Source organism: Diabrotica virgifera, chromosome 3 (assembly GCF_917563875.1).
Source record: "Diabrotica virgifera virgifera chromosome 3, PGI_DIABVI_V3a".
Classification (NCBI taxonomy): Eukaryota; Metazoa; Arthropoda; class Insecta; order Coleoptera; family Chrysomelidae; genus Diabrotica; species Diabrotica virgifera.
The window spans coordinates 221,956,326-221,976,935 of record NC_065445.1 but is presented as its reverse complement, the minus strand read 5'-3'; the positions used below and the strand labels follow the sequence as shown (position 1 = coordinate 221,976,935).

At 32.5% G+C, this 20,610-nt stretch overlaps 1 protein-coding gene across 4 annotated transcripts in view; it reads right to left on the bottom strand.

The window, feature by feature from the left end:
• The window catches only part of LOC114330003 (ABC transporter G family member 20), a 632,705-nt gene that overhangs the window by 357,543 nt on the left and 254,552 nt on the right, over positions 1-20,610 (bottom strand). The window contains exon 1 of one of the 4 annotated variants that reach the window (XM_050645859.1): positions 5,319-5,356. The exons of the other annotated variants lie outside the window; for them this stretch is intronic. Within the exon in view, the coding sequence (XP_050501816.1) occupies positions 5,319-5,341 (23 nt within the window). The 5' untranslated portion in view covers positions 5,342-5,356. Of the gene's footprint in view, positions 1-5,318; positions 5,357-20,610 lie in introns of those variants that run through there. 4 annotated transcript variants of the gene reach the window in all.

Sequence of the window (20,610 nt, the reverse complement as noted above, 5' to 3'; positions counted from 1 at the left end):
GAGTGGGGAGCTGTTTGTCTCGAGTTGGTCATTCAGAATTATATCTGTATTTTTCAATTTATTAATTTCCATTGATTCTAAAAGTGATAGCTTAAGGCCTTTATTTTGAATATGTAGAATTTGAAACTCTTCATTGAAAGAATGATTATGATCTAGAAGGTGAAGTGCGTATGTAGAAGTGTCTGTTTTTCTATTGTTGAAAGCCCTTTTGTGTTCTGCTATCCGTTTGTCTTCTTTATTATTTGCTTTATCTTATCAACCTCTCTGTATTTTTCTGAATTATTCTTCAATTTGCGTCTTTCATCCATTAGTTCTAGTATGTCTGGTGTCATCCACACCTTATGTTTCTTTGGAGATTTGGTTAGGTGTTTCTTTCCCGTAGTTCTTATTATAGTGTTTATATACTTCAGTTTTTCATCTATGTTGTCTGTTCTGCGGATTTGGGTTTCTGCTACAATTAGTTTGCCATTTACTAATTTGTTTATGCTTGGAGTATTTTTTGTGACTACCATTGTTTTATTTTCTTTGTATTAATTTCAAGACCATATTTTCACCCTCACTCACTACCTTGTTCTTCAGCAAATTTTGTGGTTCTTCGCTTCCTACAATATTATTAATACCGTATCGTCAGCATATGGGATGCTATTATCAATTCTTCTGTTTACTTTAATACCTTCTTGTGCCTCATCCAGAATCGTGCAAGTATCCCCTCTGAGTAAAGGATGAATAATAATGGCGAGAGTATACAACCTTGTCTAACTTCTCTGTGTACTTTTATAGTTTCAGATCGATGTTCTGTTTTGTAAACATTCTTTTGATTTTTCGTGCTTGATTTAATCAAAGGCATTTCATAATCTATGAAACACAAATATGCATCCTATTGTTAATAGTGACTTTTGCATGAGCACAATGAAACTAAACAAGACTTTGAGCAATGTTTAAACGTATATTGGTATCTGGTATCCTGTTATCTGAAAATTAATTTTGTTGTACCTATATGATGTTTGTGAAGCCACTTCTCCTTTGCCTCAACAATTTTTCATCTTATTTGTTTGTGAATTTCTTTATATTTACTGTTACCTTTATTCTTGTTTTTCTTCTCAAATTCATATTTTCTAATATTTCATCGGTCATCCTTGTCTTCTTGATTGTTGGTTTGTGTTTTTAGATTGTCTTCAGTTTATTTATTATTGTTTTTAATTCAGACCAGAATTTGTCAGGATTTTCTCTCTCTCTCTCTCTCTCTCTCTCTCTCTCTCTCTCTCTCTCTCTCTCCTCTCTTTATCTCTCCACTTGCCGAATTTATTCTCTCAAGTTCTCGACATTATTGATTAATGTGACGTATATTATTTTGCTAATTTCTTCATTAAATTCATGTCTGGTTTTGATCCTTTTTATTTTATTTTAATATATGGCTACAAGCAGGGTGTGCTAGAACAGGGGTCACCAATTAGCGGATCGCGGTCCGCATCCGGACCGTGAGTTAGTTTTGTGCGGACCGTCAATAAATTCAGAATATAGCTAGTATTTGGCAATTTTGAAAATGTTTTGCCATGAAATTGTGTGCTACCTAGGTTTGGCTCAATTTATGTGTGCGAAGGCGCTTTATCTAGAATGAACTTTATTAAAAATCGGTAGAGATCTCACTTAACAGATGAATATCTCAACTCCCTAATGAGACTCAGCTGCACTAAACTCACTCCAAACTACAAACAGGTTGTACATAAAAAAAATGTAATTTTTCTCTCTGATAATTTAATTTTGTAAAAAGTTTTCCCCCTTATTGTTATACTTACTAATCATTAATTTTGAAATTAATTAAACTGTAATAAAAAAATTGTCATGTGCATTTTTTATATTCATTTCCTCTTTAATGTTAAGTAGGAGTATTTTTCAGATGTGCATTTAATTAAAATAATTTTCAGATTTAATAAGTTTGCAACAAACACCTTGCATTGAAACTAATGTAGAAAAGATAACATGTTAATTAGCATTTTGTACTATGATTATTTATTTTAAATTCCTCAGTTTCCTTTCTACAAAATTGAAGATGTCTAAAAACTTCATTAGCATTCAAAAGATAAATTCCTAATTTTTAAAATATTCTCAGTAACAATTTACAATACTGCTGTTTTCAAAATATACAGATAATAACATCAAAACAATACACAATGGATTTATATTTTATTTATTGTACCAGGAAAACTTAGAGAAAAGTATACAGTACCAAAAAACAATCTGATATTATTAGTTTTCCTTTCCATATTAGTCCATGTGTGAGGCCACTTTCGTATGAAAAATGTTTCCGACTCGATTTCTTTGCGGATTCCTGTTCAAGAATGTCCCCTTTAAACAAATCAGAAGGGTGCCGGGTAAAACAATTTTTTAAGCTAATTTAAAATTATTTTTTGTCTCGAAAAATGTATTTTTAGGTTTCTTGGGTAATTATAAACAATAAAGGTCTCTTGTCATATTTCTGAAAAGTTGATAGTTTTCGAGTTATAAGCGATTTAAAATCTAAAAAATGTGAAAATACGCATTGCGATGCTTGAAAACTCGTAAGTTTTATTAAAATGACAGATTTCTTTTATTTAAGATGACCCAAAAATGCTAAAAACATATTTTCGATGGCAAAAATGGTGATGTTTTGAATTTGTTAAAGAAAATATTAAACAATTTCTGCCCAAAAATTTCGCCCGGCACTCTTCTGATTTGTTTATAGGGGATATTTTTAACAAGAATCCACAAAGAAACCGAATCAGAACAGTCAGAGACAGTCAGCATAAGTCCGGACCCCGGAAGTGTCATAGGTTTTCGAAACGGACCCTCAGGGAAACTAATTGGTGACCCCTGTGCTAGAAGACTTGAAATAAATTAAAATAAACATTACATTGTTGTCATAATTATGTTATTTAAATAAATTATGTAAATAATAGCTATCATACCTAGTGATTTAAAAGTGACAAGCTTATGAAGGGAATTGAAAGACAGAGAATTCTATTCTGTCGGACAAGCATGCTACTCGTCGATCACATCGTTGGAATGCAAAGTTTCTTGTGATATTTTAAAAGTTTCTACTAATATTTAGTTAGTGTCTACAAACATTGTTTCTTTACAAAATAAATAAAATAAAATAAATAAAAGTATCTTCTGAGAAGTAATTATTCTCTTGACGATAAAATATCTTCCTTAGAAAACCAAGTTGTTACCAATATATCATTTTCTGAAGACAAGATAAAAGAGATTTAAAAGGTTTCCTTTTTTAAACAGAAACTAGTAGAAGACTGATGGTGTTAGTGATCATGAACTGCAAATAACACTGATTATCTCACCCCAAGAGGCTGGTCGATATCTTGACCGCCGCCCTCGAATATGAATCAGCTACACAGACCTCTGCCTGATACGGTAAAGTTAGGACTGTGAAAAAAGAAGACGATGAAGACAAACTGAACCAGATTGTTTATATAATGAAATGCATTACATCCAAGAAAACTAAGACCATTAGGTGCTAGAGTTGTGGTGAAGTGGGACACGTACGAAGTTCATGTATGCACACTAGGTACAACACAAATCAAGAAACTCTCCAGCAGTTTAAGAATCCAGAGTTCAGATTTCAAGGTTGAGCAATTAGTCACAGAAACGCTGATTCTCTCTCTAGAAGGCTGCGACCAGTAGAGTGTTTCCACTGCAACAAAACAGAATCCAAAGAAGCAGCAGTGATAGGAGAAAGATCCAGTTTTACAGATAATTCTAAAATGGAGGGAAGAAAATCTTCGACCCCAATTTGCAAGAAATATCAAACCTATGGCCAGTAGTTAAAATGTACTTGGCCCAATGGAACTCCTTTAACATGGAATGTGGCTTGCTTAAACGAATACTCGAAAATAATGATGGTTTCGGGAAGAGCAGTGCGTGATTTCTAAGAGCAGAATAGCCAAAGGACTTTGTCAATAACACAACAGTCCATCAGGAGGGCATTTCGGTGTAAGGGAACCCCTTTAGATAATTTGGGAACAGTTTTATTGTCTAACAGTTCCAATGTTGTAAAGGAATGGTGTAAGAAATGCACTACCTGTGCCACGAGTACACTGACAGATAAAATTTCAGACTCACTACTGCACATTGAGCTGATTTAGACACACTACAATGTACTATCACTTATCACAATGTACTGGAGACTTAGATTGTTTCTATTTGAGATAAGTTAGATTTTGACTGTTGTAGTTGGAAGTTCTTTTTTCACTAATAAACATCATTTACTTTTTTTACTGTTAAGCCCAAGCCCTTGCTACGCTACTGATGCTAACGGCGTTCTACGATGTTCTGTTGTCATGACGAGTCTTAAGAGGAAAACTGACAGAACGTGGCGCTACATTCTGAGTGAAATAGAAAAACGGGATTTAACCCAAGGTGAAATAGATTAACCGCAACGTGAAATAGAGAATTTTCTGTCAAAATTTGGTATTTATGACCCTTAAAATAATACCAAATGCTAAGGTAAAGTGACACGTATCAAAGAAAAAAAGAGACACGCTTCAAGATTTGTCAACTGGCCAACCGAGGGTACGATCAGTGTCGTGGTCATTTTATGGTCAAACTACGTTTTGTTTTCATTTTTATCATTGTGAGAATTAACCAACCTACTAATATTTTTACCGCCACCACTGGGGGTATAACCTTTTTGGTTGTCTTTATTCTTCGGGACATAATATGCTTTGACCCATTTTATCACAAAGTAAATATTACTAATTTTACCGTCTTGTAGGAAGGTAACTGCGTTCTCTTTCGTTTTCACTATTATACCTATTATATCTCTTCTTTTACAAGAAACTTGGTATTTTTATTATATCTCTCTTTGCCGACGTCTAAATTTTTAAACACTTGAAGCTCGCATCAACACGCGCTTCAACCTCGGTGTGGGTTTTGGGTTTTAGAAGCCTATCGAATAATTCGAACGTTCGAAGGGAATGTTACAGTGGACAATATAAATAAAAGCGATTACAATTTAAGCGTAAGGTGATAATATAAATTTGTACGGTTAAGTAAATAAATGTTAAAAATTATTGGTGCTTTTAGTGTTAGTGTTAGATAATTGGAAATACATAAATTCAAATAAAAATTACAATAGAGTCGAGAACAATTAATTAGTTTTAAGTTAAAGGAGCACGTCTATAAATTTTCGTGGACCTAAAAATTGTGCTAATTTTAATTATTATTCTCCCATACACAGAGAAATAAAAAACAGTCACATGGAAAAATTAGCGTATACAATTAAATTATTTGCTTATTATATTTGAAAAATATGAATACATACTTACATAAATAGACACTTTTCTATCATTTGTTAATTAAGTGAATGTCTAACTTCACGCCATAATATTGATGATTGATTACCTGGAATAAAAATGTCACTTTGGTAAGAGCATGCTTCAAATTACAATTATTAATTGTGTGAAATCAATATTGTGCAGCTATTACAAGGAAAATGCATTTATTGTCTATAATCATTAGTATAAGTAGGAAAACTACATAATGTACAATTTAGTTAAAAATATAATTGTTTGACAATAATACCATAAGTTGTTTTGTATTGTGTACCACATAGATGTTTGAGACAAAATGTTATTGTATATGGAACTAATCAAATATTAAAAAACTCATACAGAAGTAAAAACTTCAACTTGTATTCTGGTATAAAATCGTTTATTTAAAAACTATCTAAAAAGTCATCCAAATGAATTGCAAAACGTTTTCGTTCTAATTCAGAACATCTTCAGTGCATTCTGCAGAGTAGTACAAACTGGCACACTATTCAAAGTGGTAACCCCACAATATATAAAAAAAACCTATACAGAAGTAAAAACTTCAAATTGTATTTTGGTATAAAATCGTTTATTTAAAAACTATCTAAAAGTCATCCACATGGATTGCAAAACGTTTTCGTTCTGAACAGAACATCTTCAGTGCCTGGAATGAAGTATTTCCACGTTAGATTAAGGCAAAAAGGTTAAAATTGTGACTGTTAATGAAAAAAATATGTGGAGAATACTTACATTCCGCAAAGTAGTTGTAACTAGCACATCAATGAAGGTGGTAACTTCATAATATATGGCTTACATTATAAATTTTGATAAAATATTGTGACTACAAGTCGATGTTACAAGATTAAATTATGTATGTGATTAAATTATTTATGAATGACAAAGAGTGACATGACAAGACAAGGTAAAGTCAATTTTTGGTTACGAACTACAAAAAGTGTAGTTTTAATTTTTGGATTTTAATTAAAATGTAAAGGTAGGTAATAGCTGATTGAAAATATAATTAAAACTGTTTAAAAAATATGTTGAGGATCTATTGTAAAGTCTAAAATAGCAACTCTCTAATCCAGAAAAAACTTTAGGTTTGTTGGAATTAAGATTGGTATATTTCACGGTTAGAAGCGTGACGTCATCGATTGTAAAATTTAAAGGTGAAAGTTTAATTTGGTATAATAGAATGATATGTATACTATATGAAAACAATAAATGACCTGAAGTGGAGAGATAGTAGGGTAAATAAAGCAGATTTTAATTTTAAATGTTATAGATATATGTACTGTTGGTTGCCTAACATGTTATATGCCATAATATTATAATGTTATTTGCCATAATATATGGTTTAAATATGTTATTTTAACAAAACATGGTGACTACAAGTCGATGTTATTAGATATAATAGAACACATGCTCAAAGGTCAACATGGTTCCCTGCTCGAAAATGCTAGGTACTTGCCAGTACAATGGGCACAGACCAACTAGTTGAGTTAACTAGTTCAACTAGTTTAACTGGTGTGCTAGTTTCAAACTACTCTGCAGAATGCACTGAAGATGTTCTGAATTAGAAAGAAAACGTTTTGCAATCCATTTGGATGACTTTTTAGATAGTTTTTAAATAAACGATTTTATACCAGAATACAAGATGAAGTTTTTACTTCTGTATGAGTTTTTTAAACTATGGTATACAGCCAACTATTGGGTTTTTCCCATTGATTTTGATTTTAATCAAATATTCTTATCAGTACCTTAAAACAATGTCCTCTCATCAGGTGACCCAAATTTTCCAGTATTCTTCGTTTTATTATTAACAAAATGCGACTTTTCCTATCTTTCGTATTAGTTTAAAGTTTGTGATTCTTTCAACCCAACTTATCTTCATCATTCGACAAAAGCACCACATCTCGAAACTTTCAATATTTTTTATGGTTTTCTGTTTGAGATTCCAGGACTCTACACCGTATAATAGCGTGTTAAATACGTAGTCTCTTAGCATTCGTAATCGTAGAGGGATGCTTATATCTCTGTTGCAGAAGAATAATTGTCTCATCTTTATGAAGGTGGCCTGGCAATTTCGATAAGTCTTTTTATTTCATTGTTTTGGTCTCCAGATTCATTTATTAAAGTTCCCAAGTATTTGTAATTTGATACTTTTTTAATTTGAATTCCGATTATACTAATATGTGCTGGTTGTGTCATATTTTTACTGAAGACCATATGCTTGGTTTTTGATATTGATATTTATGCTATAATTGTTGCAAGCAATATTATTTATGTTTGTAAGTAATCGTTGTAATTCTTCTACTGTTCTTGCAACTAGTACAGTGTCGTCCGCGTATCGAATATTATTTACAACCTCTCCATTGATTACGATTCTTTCGTTTGCCAAAGGGCTTCCTGGCAGCTGCTTTCACTCTATACAACTGGTTCCTAAAAAAACTGATAAGACTCTTAAAGCGAATTTTGTAGAAAATTGAGCAGTGTTTTTTGAAGGATAAATACTTATTATTTAAATACTGTCACTGTCACTGCCAAATTTTAAAATTTGTCAGATAACTTATTCTGTTCAACGTCAGAAAATGGCTCCACATGCTAGTAAAGAACTAAAAGCAAGAATTGTAACGAAATTAGAAGATGGTTGGTCATTATCTGCCGTAAAGAACCATTTAACGTAAGCAAAACAACAGTTTTTAATTTTAATAAAAGATGGAGAGAACAAGAAACTCTCGAAAGCTGGAAGACCAAAAGTATCTACCACTCATGAAGATCGTACGCTTTTGGAGAGATTAGAAGAGAATCCTTTCTTTGCGAAAACTGCAAGAATTCAAAATAATATCAAAATTTAGACCTTAATAATTATTACAATTTATGAATTAACATGTAAGCAGTTGTTTGTTGTTTGTTTGTTTATTTTATTATTTGTCTGTCATAATAAATATAATATAACGTCAAACCAATCAAATACACTGCTCAAAATGATCAAATCTTACTAAGAGTCATATCAGTTTTTTTATGAACCAGCTGTACATTAAATAACAGTGGTGACAAAATGCATCCTTGTCGTACTCCTCTACGTATTTCTATTGCTTGTGATGACCCATTTTCTATTTTGATGTTAGCTTTTTGATTCCAATATAGATTGAGAAATTATTCGCAGATCTTTATTATCTATGTCCTTTCTTTCAAGAATGTCTCTTTGCTTATCATGGCGTACCCTGTCAAACGCTTTTTAAAAATCGATAAAACATGCATGTACTTCTTGATCAACGTCTATAGTCCAAGTAATGAAGCTTGAAATAGGATAAATCCTCGCAATTTTTACAGAATGGATCGATTTGCTTGAAAATTTGAGAATACGTAGTGGATAGTCCAAGGATCAAAATCTATATGATGCCGAAAGGCGCTTTCATCATGGGGGTGGTTGCCACCCCCTGTTGGGGGTGGACATTTTTTATTATATTTTGACCGCAAAAGTTGGTAAAAACGTTCATTATAAGCAAAAAATGTTCTATACATTTTTTTGATAAAATTAATAGTTTTCCATTTATTCGCTATCGAAAGTGTTAGTATTATATCGAAAAATCAATGTTTTTAATTAGTTTTCGGCTAATAACTCCAAAAGTTTTCGTTTTATGAAAACAAACTTACTTAACAAAAATGTACTATTTGAAAAAATAAACAAAACCGTGTTTTTTAATTTTCTTTAAGACTAACAGTAATCAAGATATACTTTATTATATGTTAGCTCTTCTTTGTCAAATGCTAAATATTGTAGTTTCAAAGTCAAAATACGGGAAAAATATGCATTTGTCGAAAATAACTTGCTAAAACTAATTTAAAGAACTTAAAAATATCTATCTCCAGAAATAAAAAAGAAGTCTCTAGCTCAAAAATTAAGTGACTTATAATGAAAAGAATGTCAGTCCCTATTTTTTTCAGCGCAAAAGTGGTCGGAAGCAACCCCGTAATCACCACCCTAATTAAATCTACTCATTGACCTTATTTGATCTTATTGATTTATGTATTATTAATAGGTTCGAGAAGTTTGACCGACTTAGAATGATTCGTTTTTAAAAAAATTAAGTTAACAGCGATTAACGAATTTTTGTAGTTTGGAAAAAATTGCTTTTCTTCTGAATGGAAAGATTAGCATCAGAGATGTGAAAAAATGTATAAATATTAAATTGTAGCTAATTAAATTCTCAAGAATTCGAAAAAAAATTTTCTATGACAAAAATTAAGTGAGCTATTGACAATTAAAACTTGTAATAGCATGCAAAAACCACCTTTACCAACCCTTTCAAAGTCACCTCTTTTTGTGACTAAGGATTTTTATAAGATTTAATATTAATAGGCTTGTAGATCTTATAAAAGCCTACAAAATTTTTTTATACCAAACTTTCTAAGATACAAAACAAAAAAGTTACGGTTAAAAAATCAATATATTTTTTTGAGAAAAAAAAAGGAGAAATCCAATTGTATGCATAATAATGTAAGTTAGCGGTGTTTTTAGTCATTGGCCTTATTCATTCTTCTTTATTTTTGTATTATTAATAGATTCTAGAAGTTTGACTGGTTTAAAATGATTAGTTTTTAAAAATCTGAAGTTAAAAGCGAATAAAGAATTTTTGTAGTTTTGTACAAAATGCCATTTTCTTCAGAATAGAAAGATTAGCATCAAAGATAAGAAAAAATGTTTACATATGAAATTGTAGGTTATTTCATTCTTAAGAACTTGGTGTAAAAAATTTTTTTCTACGACAAAAATTGAGTGAATAGTAAATGAGTATACTATAGAAGAACATTGATTTTTTCCATATAAAACTAACATTTTCGATAGCGAATAAATCGAAAACTATTAGTTTTATCAAAAAAATGTATACAACATTTTTTGCTTAGAATGAATGTTTTTATCAACTTTTGCTGTCAAAATATAATAAAAAATTTCCACCCCCGAGATGGGGTGGCAACCACCCCCATAATAAAAGCGCCTTTCGGCATCATATAGATTTTGATCCTTGGACCATCCACTATTCATTCTCAAATTTTCAAGCAAATTGATCCATTCTGTAAAAATTGCGGGGTGAAAAGCTTCGGTTCCTGGACTACTAGGCATCTTTGTGTAAGAACATTCAAACCGAAGGAAGCTCGAGTACCTGAACCAACCACATATGTGTATTATTAATATCTGACTCCAACTTTTGATAAACTCGGTTGTTGTAGGGAACATCCATAAACTACGTCCTTAAAAAGGGGGAATTTGCTTATTACGACTGTATAGACTGCGAATCTCAAATGACTGAGCTTCTCTCCATTCATGTTGATACCATATTCGTTCAGATCTGCCGTCTTAAAACTGTGTTCTAAAAGGGTTGTGAACAGCTTTGGTGAGATGGTGTCTCCTTGCCGTACTCCTCGCTGTATACAGAATTTATTTGTTTGTTGATCAGATAGTCTTACGCTAGCCGTTGCGTTGTGGTAGATATATTTTATCATGTTAGTGTAGCGATGGTCTATTCGGCATTCTGTCAATGCTTTTAACATTTTCTGCTGGTTTATGGTATCGAACGCTTTCTCGTAGTCCACGAATATCAGTGCCAATGGTTTGTTGCATTCCGCAGACTTCTCGATCAAGTTTTTTATTACCAGTAAGTGGCCGTTAGTGCTATATCCGGATCTGAAGCCAGCTTGTTCTCTAGGCTGATAGAAGTCTAACTTAGCCTCCAGTCTTTTTTTGATAATTTTTGTGAAAAGTTTATATATGTGTGATAGCAGACTGATAGGACTGTAGTTTTTTAGATCTGTTATATCACCTTTCTTGTGCAATAAAACAATGACTGCATCGTTCCATTGAGAAGGCGTTTTTCCTTGGTAAATGCATTCGGTGAAAAGTTTGGCCAAAACCTGGATAATTTTATTTCCACCTTGTTTGATTGCCTTAATCACTACTCCGTCATCGCCAGGGGATTTATTATTTTTCATTTCTGAAAGTGTCTTTTTAACTTCGCATGGTGTTACTTCTGGCATTAATTCTGATCCCTGGTTTGTGATTTTGGGCAGGAGCTGATCTTGCCTTGCGTTGGTGCTCTCATACATTTCGCGATAAAACGATTCGACAACCTTAAGGATTTCGGCTCTATCCGTAGCAATGCTGTTGTCTTTGTTTCTTTTTCTGTACATATTTTTGTTGCCAATGTTATTCGTATTTCGCCGCAAAGTTTACTGACTACTATGTGTGAAACAATTCTACAAGAATGAATAGAAATAAAATATTCTATTCTATTTAGTTAGTACATTGCAGTTATACTTAATAAAAGAAATGGCATTGAAATCAAAACAAAATAAATATCAAGATTTATATGATGCAGTTATGAAATCATAGGAACTCCGATAAAAGTGTTGTCTTTTGTCCCCATAAAGCTAATTAGTTGTACAGTGAATTGAGAAAAAAAAGTACGTGGATATGAACTACATAGTAATACTGATTTGGATACATTCGTAAATAAACTTTGATAGCTAACTTTAAAAAATCCAGAAATAACATGGAATTTAAAAAAAATCACTAAAAAGGGTGATCATGAGTTGCAATTGCGACGATGGTATGAAGGGGGGGCAACTGTAAATGACGCTTTACGACGGAAGAGGGGGAGGGTATTAAAAACTTCAAAAATTTTTACGACGTAGTTTATGGATGTTCCCTAAATCCTTAGTATAGATTATAATAAAATTGAAGAAGTTTACATCTCTTATAACGGACTCCCTTCGTCATATAAATTGACTCTCCCAACTATTTCCTGACACTACTTTCGTGACGATCGCCTCAGCATTTTACTGAAGAGAACAATTAATACAACGCCAGTATAAAAATTTCTCTTCAAAATCATTTCCTCAAAAATAGAGGAAAAAATTGTTCAAAATGGAGAATATTTTTCTTCTTCCTTTATGTAACTAAGTTTGGTTATTTATTGGGGTTGTTGCCTCTACGAAAGATTGTCATTTTATTTCCTGTGCGCTTGGTGATACTACTGATGTGATTGTTCCATTTTCTTTTATTTAAATGTAGACTGTACATTCATCATCATCATAAGTGGCTCGACAATCCGTTGTGGATCTCGGCCTGATCACAAAGAAGTCGCCACTCCAGTCGATTCCTGGCAACTTCCCTCCATCTTCTGACCCCTAGAATCTTTAGGTCTTCTTCCACATCATCAATCCATCTTCTTCGTGGTCGTCCTCTACTTCTTGTGCCCTCTGGTTTTGAAAATGTTAATCTCTTAGTGTATTCGTGGTCTTACATCCTAGCAATGTGTCCAGCCCATCTAAGTCTCTGAACTTTAACGAATTTTACAATATCTGGATCGGTGTATAACTGATACAGTTCAAAGTTGTATCTTCGACGCCATAGCCCATTTATTTACTGCCCCAAAAATCTTTCTAAGAATTTTTCTCTTAAAAATACGAAGAAGGGTCATCACTTTGAGATAGGGTCCACGTTTCAGCTCCATATATCAAAACCGGTCTTATTAAGGTCTTGTATAGGTACATATATTGAACTTTACTGCACGTTTTATATTTTTATTTTTTAAATGTTTATGGAGACCGTGAACAGTTCTGTCTGCTATTGCTATGAGTCTTTTTAATTCATCGCTTGTCGTGTTTATTGAGTTTATTAGCGATCCAAGATATGTGAATTCCTTGACTTGCTCAAAGGTGTGATTGTTAATTTGAATTCTCTGTTGGATATTTCGGGAGTTTTTAGAAACCAATATATATTTGGCTTTTTCCTCGTTTACAAGTCCTAATTCACTTGCCGCGTCCACAAGCCTTGTAAAACACTGCACCATGTCTCTCAAACTTCTGCTGCCCACTATAACTATATCGTCAGCGAATGCGAGAATTTGCGTCGATCTATTAAAAATAGTTCCATTCATTCCAATATTTAATTTTTTGACTGACTTTTCCAAGGTAATATTAAAGAGGAGACACGCCAGCGCGTCTCCCTGTCTTAGACCATTATTAACGTCAAAGAACGTAGAGTTTTCTCCTTGAATTCTAACGCACGAGCTTACGTTTTGCATTGTTAGTTGGGTCAACTTAACTAACTTACATCTCTTATACCCTGTACATTACATCTCTAATATTAAGAAGTTGATAGTGAAATGCATAAATAGTTTCTCGACCACTTTAATTCGTTAAGTACTTTTCTTTTTTATTTTCTTTAGTTGGTTAGTCATAAAGAGTCCCATGCAAAATATGGTGGTGAAATATTTAATTAGGCATTCTAATTTTAATGCACTACTTACTCATCTATTGAGTTGTGTACACTATTAAAATAAGTGTTATGTAATTTTAAAACCATACCAAAATAAATTTGCACAACCACGGAATAGTAATGGGTTCAACCCATTTTGTTACAGTCACTGAACTTACGGAATATCGAATATTGAGTTTATTTATAATCGCTTTCCTGGCCATCTCAAATCAAATAGAATGCGAAAATAAAAAAATAATGAAAGTATTATTTTGTTAGTGTATAATTTCAAATTGATTCGAAAAAAAAAGAAATTTAATTTGATCAATATGGATCGAATTATTTTATGCAGCAATCAGCAAGATCATAAATAAAAAAATTGTTATTTAGGTACCAAGGGTATTATAAGGATAATAACGCTTGACGTCAATAGTGTATAGACCGAGGGCCTTTGGCCCGAGGTATATACGTTGACAAAAAGCGTTATTATAATACCCGTGGTGCCTTCAACGTTTAATGTCCGACTAAATTATTTTTTATATGCAAAAAATTTGAATGAATTTTGAATTAACTAGTTTTTAAATAAGTACATTTACGAGAAATAGTCGTAACGTAATTTTGGTAACCATAGTGTTACTTAGAGTTTTATTTGTCAACTTGACAGTATTTAACTCGTTATTTAAGTTTAATAGGCCCTAGGGCGTTATTTTTCATTAACACGCCCTTGGGCGTTATATCGTACTTAATAGATTTCGAAATAATGTCATGACTTTGTCAAATAATAGACCAGTCGACATTATAGTTATTTATGAAACAGTTCGTGAAGTATGCTCTTGCGCACGCACGCGATATTTAGAGCACGAGCGGCGCGAGTGCTACACATCTAGGTATTTAAACTCCATCACTTGTTCTATTATCTGACCTTCCAGCTCCAATTTACATCTTATTGGATCTGCTGTTATAACCATGCATTTTGTCTTTTTTGAGGAAATTAACATGTTAAATTTTCAGGCGATTATGTTGAATTAGTGCAGCATACGTTGTAAATCATCTTCACTTTGGGAGATTAGTATTGCATCGTCCGCATAGCAGATTATTTTAAGTTGCTTTTCTCCCATTTGGTATCCTTTTTTAGTCTTACTTTTTTTATTATTTCGTCCATGATCAGGTTGAACAATAAAGGACTCAAGGAATCCCCCTGTCTTATCATATTGCCTGCTTCAATTGGGTCAGTTAGTTCATCTTCCACTTTTACTTTTATTTTGTTGTTCTGGTAGATGTTTTCTATCGTTTTAATTATTCCCAGAGGTCCCTCTCTCGAGTATAACAAGTGGATAACGTCCTTTAATGTGACCCTGTCAAATGCTTTCTTAAGGTCCACGAATCATAAATATGCCGGTTTGTTGTATTCCAACATTTCCCTACATTACTTTTCTAAATATAATAATTATCTGTAGATTTTGGCCTCTCCCGTAACAAAGCAACCGTTTTAAAATTATAATCCCGAAATAAATTGTCTATTCACATCACTTTATTTACTAATGTCTTTAATTCTTCAGGGAAAAACTCATTAAGGATAAACCCACTGCTTAAAAACTAACTTATATTAAATAGTTACAGAATAGTTACAGGGTGTATCAAATTTATGTGCCCGGATTATATTAAAAAAAATTAAGTTTTTATTCTATATTTGACTGACAAAATGATACACAATAGTACATACATACATACATCTCCACAAACATTTTCCCTTTTTAAATAAAAATTGAGTTATACTTCTGAGCTCGGTAACTTTTGAATGGTATAACCCATTTTCAAAATCACGGGCGGGTCACGTGCTAAGATCAAGTGACGAAAGACTTCTGAACGCCACATTCTGGGAAAGGCCCCTTGGAAAAATGTCAGTTCGCCCAAGAAAGAGGTGGAAGGACGCAGTAGCTAGTGATCTACGCAAAATGGGAGTACAGCAATGGAAAATAGCTGCTCAGGACCGACAACAATGGAGGGAAATAGTAAACGCGACCAAGACACATAGAGTTGTAGAGCCAAATGATGATGATGATGATAAATTTTCAAAATTAGACATGCGTTGGAAAGGTAATGATTAGTACTATCAGAAGCCGCAAAGGTCGGACTTACATTTTTGAAATTTTTGGGAGTTTTGGGGACGAGAACGAAAAACAGACCCTAAATAGGAAGGGCCGTAAAATTCACAGCTTTCCAGTGTGTCTTTTCCTGAACTTTAAGATAGGAGTTGGCCCATTTTTTAATTCAGTCAGATTTAGAAAATCAAAAATTTCGTGTATATATAGTGCCGCGTGTAGGGGGGGTTGTGAGCCACTGGCGAGAACTACCGTTCTCTGGTAATTGTTAGAAAAAAATATTGGAAGAAATCACGATCCTCAGTAATGGGGAAACGACAAGAGAGAGAGTGTCTATTAAATTTAATTTTTCTGTCCACAAATTCATTGATATCGTTTACTATTTTTTGGACTTAACTTTTTACACATAACTTCTCCTACCCACGTGTCTTTTTAACGTTGTTAAACTTATATGCAGCTAGAATCATTAATTATAAGTAGTATTTTTATTGTAAAGCTCTAACCAGGATTTGCTTGTTATATTAAAATCTCATTTCATTTTATTGTTAAAGGGTAAATAAATATGACTAGTTAATTTTATATTTTATAAGTCCCTTTCAAGACTCATTGTTCACTTTTTCAACTATGATAAGACGAACTTAAACCTGAATGACTGAACTTTAGACGAAGCCTTAACAATCGGCTCCCATAGTTCTTCTGCTTTTAGTGGTTTTCTGTTAAAGTCTTCATTAAGTGTTATTAAAATATTTCTTCTGGAGCAGTTTGTCTTAAAATTTTTTAGCTTCATCTGAAAAGTGTGTACCTATAGTAAGTCTACTGGAGAATGTTCCCACTACTTAATGCACTGATTCCTATGTCCTTACCTCTAAGGTGAAGTGGTCTGGAAATTAGGTACCAAGTCAGTCAAGTTATCGAACGAGTCTGATATTTATGAGCAGAGCGAGGCGAATAAAAGACGAGTTCGATGAAGAGTCTTTACTGACGTAATGCATATAAAATTTTATCGCCAACAATTTGTTATTGGTTTTAACACTGACTTATTGACAATTTAAGAATTTTTTTAAATTTTAGACGTAATAAAAATTTCATGACAGTGATGACAGATGACTTTTGCATGATGGCTGCTTTCGATTTTTAATCGATAGTTTTCAATATTGAATAATTACTGAATCGGTAAAGTTTTGATTTAATTTATATAAATATTATTACAAAATACTACATAATTTCACTTTCTGACATAAATTTAATTAACAATATCGTAAATTTTGTACAATATTTTTAATAATTAAAGTAAATAAATTGTAAGTCAAATAAATAAAATAATAATCGCGGCAGGTAAAGTAAAATTCTCCTTTCAGTACAATAAGGTGTTACTTTACTACCGCAAATGAGAGCAAATGAGTCCAGATGAATGACTTTAGTGATGGTTGGCGATAAAGATAATTTATTCCGATTTGAAACGCACGAAATTGATTACGTTATCTATATTTTGAATAAAATATATTATCTTGGTTTTTTTTGTTTCTCTAGTAACTATTATTTCAATTCAATTTATATTATAAACACAAAGGATTATTGCATTAAGATCTAATTTGCCTATATACACCCACGAACAAAAATATTGCATATTTTGAAATTAACGTGTGAATTAAAACTTTTTGTGCTGTCTCTAGCGTCATAGAAATAGGCTTTCTTTTCCGAATGCTATGTTTTATTATATCATATAAATGGTATAATCGGATTTAAATTTAATTGGAGCTATATGTTGGCCAATATAATTTTTAAATTGAATCTCATCAAGATAAGTATTCACTATTCTAACGACATAAAGACCTGCGTCATGGTGCATTAACACGAATTTGTTATTCAATATAGCTGGCAAATGACAAATTTAAATGCTTTTAATAAACATATCAGTTGTCATTCTCCCAATCACCTCCACAAATTCGGTCTCTCCTTTCCAAGACATACCACTCCATGACACTGTGGCCCCACCACCAAAATTATTACTCTGTATGAGTTTGCAGCATATTGAAGCAAGATTGACAAAACTTCGTCAACAGAAGAGTTGGCGAACAGTATGTCAGTTGTAACCTCATAAAGAGCGTTAGTTTTGGTGGTGGCGGCATAGTGCTACAGCGGTATTGTTTTGAAAGGGCATGCCAAACACGTGGAGGTGATTAGGCAAATGCCAACTGATATGTATTTTTAAAGGATCATGTTTTGCCATTTGAAAGCCATATTGGATACGACATATTGGTGCCAATGCTCGTCTTCTTGCGGTTAGCATAGTGAATACTTATCTTGATGAGATTCAATTTAAAATTATACTGGCGAGCATATTTATAGCCCAGATAAGATTTAAATCCGATTATAGCATTTATATGATACTTTAAAGCATCGTATTCGGAATTCGGAGTATTATAGGAATAGGATTTCCTTTCCGAATACGATGTTTTAAAGTATCATATAAATGCTATAATCGGATTTAAATCTGATCGGGGCTATAAATATGCTCGCCAGTATAATTTTAAATTGAATCTCATCAAGGTAAGTATTCACTATGCTAACCGCAAGAAGACGAGCATTGGCACCAATATGTCGTATCCAATATGGCTTTCAAATGGCAAAACATGATCCTTTAAAAGTACATATCAGTTGTCATTTGCCTAATCACCTCCACGTGTTTGGTATGCCCTTTCAAAACAATACCTCTGTAGCACTATGCCGCCACCAAAAAAAACTAACGCTCTGTATGAGGTTACAACTGACATACTGTTCGCCAACTCTTCTGTTGACGAAGTTTTGTAAATCTTGCTTCAATATGGTGAAAGATTTGCCAGCTGCAAACTCATACAGAGTATTAATTTTGGTGGTGGGGCCACAGTGTCATGGAGTGGTATGTCTTGGAAAGGAGAGACCAAACTTGTGGAAGTGATTGGGAGAATGACAACTGATATGTTTATTAAAAGCATTTAAATTTGTCATTTGCCAGCTATATTGAATAACAAATTCGTGTTAATGCACCATGACGCAGGTCTTCATGTCGTTAGAATAGTGAATACTCACCTTGATGAGATGCAATTTAAAAATTATATTGGCCAACATATAGCTCATATTAAATTTAAATCCGATTATACCATTTATATGATATAATAAAACATCACATTCGGAAAAGAAAGCCTATTTCTATGACGCTAGGGACAGCACAAAAAGTTTTAATTCACACGTTAATTTCAAAATATGCAATATTTTTGTCCGTGGGTGTATATAGGCAAATTAGATCTTAACGCAATAATCCTTTGTGTTTATAATATAAATTGTATTGAAATAATAGTTACTAGAGAAACAAAAAAAAATAAAACCAAGATAATATATTTTATTCAAAATATAGATAACGTAATCAATTTCGTGCGTTTCAAATCGGAATAAATTATCTTTATCGCCAACCATCACTAAAGTCATTCATTTGGACTCATTTGCTCTCATTTGCGGTAGTAAAGTAACACCTTATTGTACTGAAAGGAGAATTTTACTTTACCTGCCGCGATCATTATTTTATTTATTTGACTTACAATTTATTTACTTTAATTATTAAAAATATTATACAAAATTTACGATATTGTTAATTAAATTTATGTCAAAAAGTGAAATTCTGTAGTATTTTGTAATAATATTCATATAAATTAAATCAAAACTTTACCGATTCAGTAATTATTCAATATTGAAAACTATCGATTAAAAATCGAAAGCAGCCATCATGCAAAAGTCATCTGTCATCACTGTCATGAAATTTTTATTACGTCTAAAATTTAAAAAAATTCTTAAATTGTCAATTGTAAGTCAGTGTTAAAACCAATATCAAATTGTTGGCGATAGAATTTTGTATGCATTACGTTAGTAAAGACTCTTTATCGAACTCGTCTTTTATTCGCCTCGCTCTGCTCATAAATATCAGACTCGTTCGATAACTTGACTGACTTGGTACCTAATTTCCAGACCACTTCACCTTAGAGGTAAGGACATAGGAATCAGTGCATTAAGTAGTGGGAACATTCTCCAGTAGACTTACTATAGGTACACACTTTTTAGATGAAGCTAAAAAATTTTAAGACAAACTGCTCCAGAAGAACTATTTTAATAACACTTAATGAAGACTTTAACAGAAAACAACTAAAAGCAGAAGAACTATGGGAGCCGATTGTTAAGGCTTCGTCTAAAGTTCAGTCATTCAGGTTTAAGTTCGTCTTATCATAGTTGAAAAAGTGAACAATGAGTCTTGAAAGGGACTTATAAAATATAAAATTAACTAGTTATATTAATTTACCCTTTAACAATAAAATGAAATGAGATTTTAATATAACAAGCAAATCCTGGTTAGAGCTTTACAATAAAAATAATACTTATAATTAAAGATTCTAACTGCATATAAGTTTACCAACGTTAAAAAGACACGTGGGTAGGAGAAGTTATGTGTAAAAAGTAAAGTCCAAAAAATAGTAAACGGTATCAATGAATTTGTGGGCAGAAAAATCAAATTTAATAGACACTCTCTCTCTTGTCGTTTCCCCATTACTGAGGATCGTGATTTCTTCCAATATTTTTTTCTAACAATTACCAGAGAACGGCAGTTCTCGCCAGTGGCTCACAACCCCCCCTACACGCGGCACTATATATACACGAAATTTTTGATTTTCTAAATCTGACTGAATTAAAAATTGGGCCAACTCCTATCTTAAAGTTCAGGAAAAGACACACTGGAAAGCTGTGAATTTTACGGCCCTTCCTATTTAGGGTCTGTTTTTCGTTCTCGTCCCCAAAACTCCCAAAAATTTCAAAAATGTAAGTCCGACCTTTGCGGCTTCTGATAGTACTAATCATTACCTTTCCAACGCATGTCTAATTTTGAAAATTTATCATCATCATCATCATTTGGCTCTAC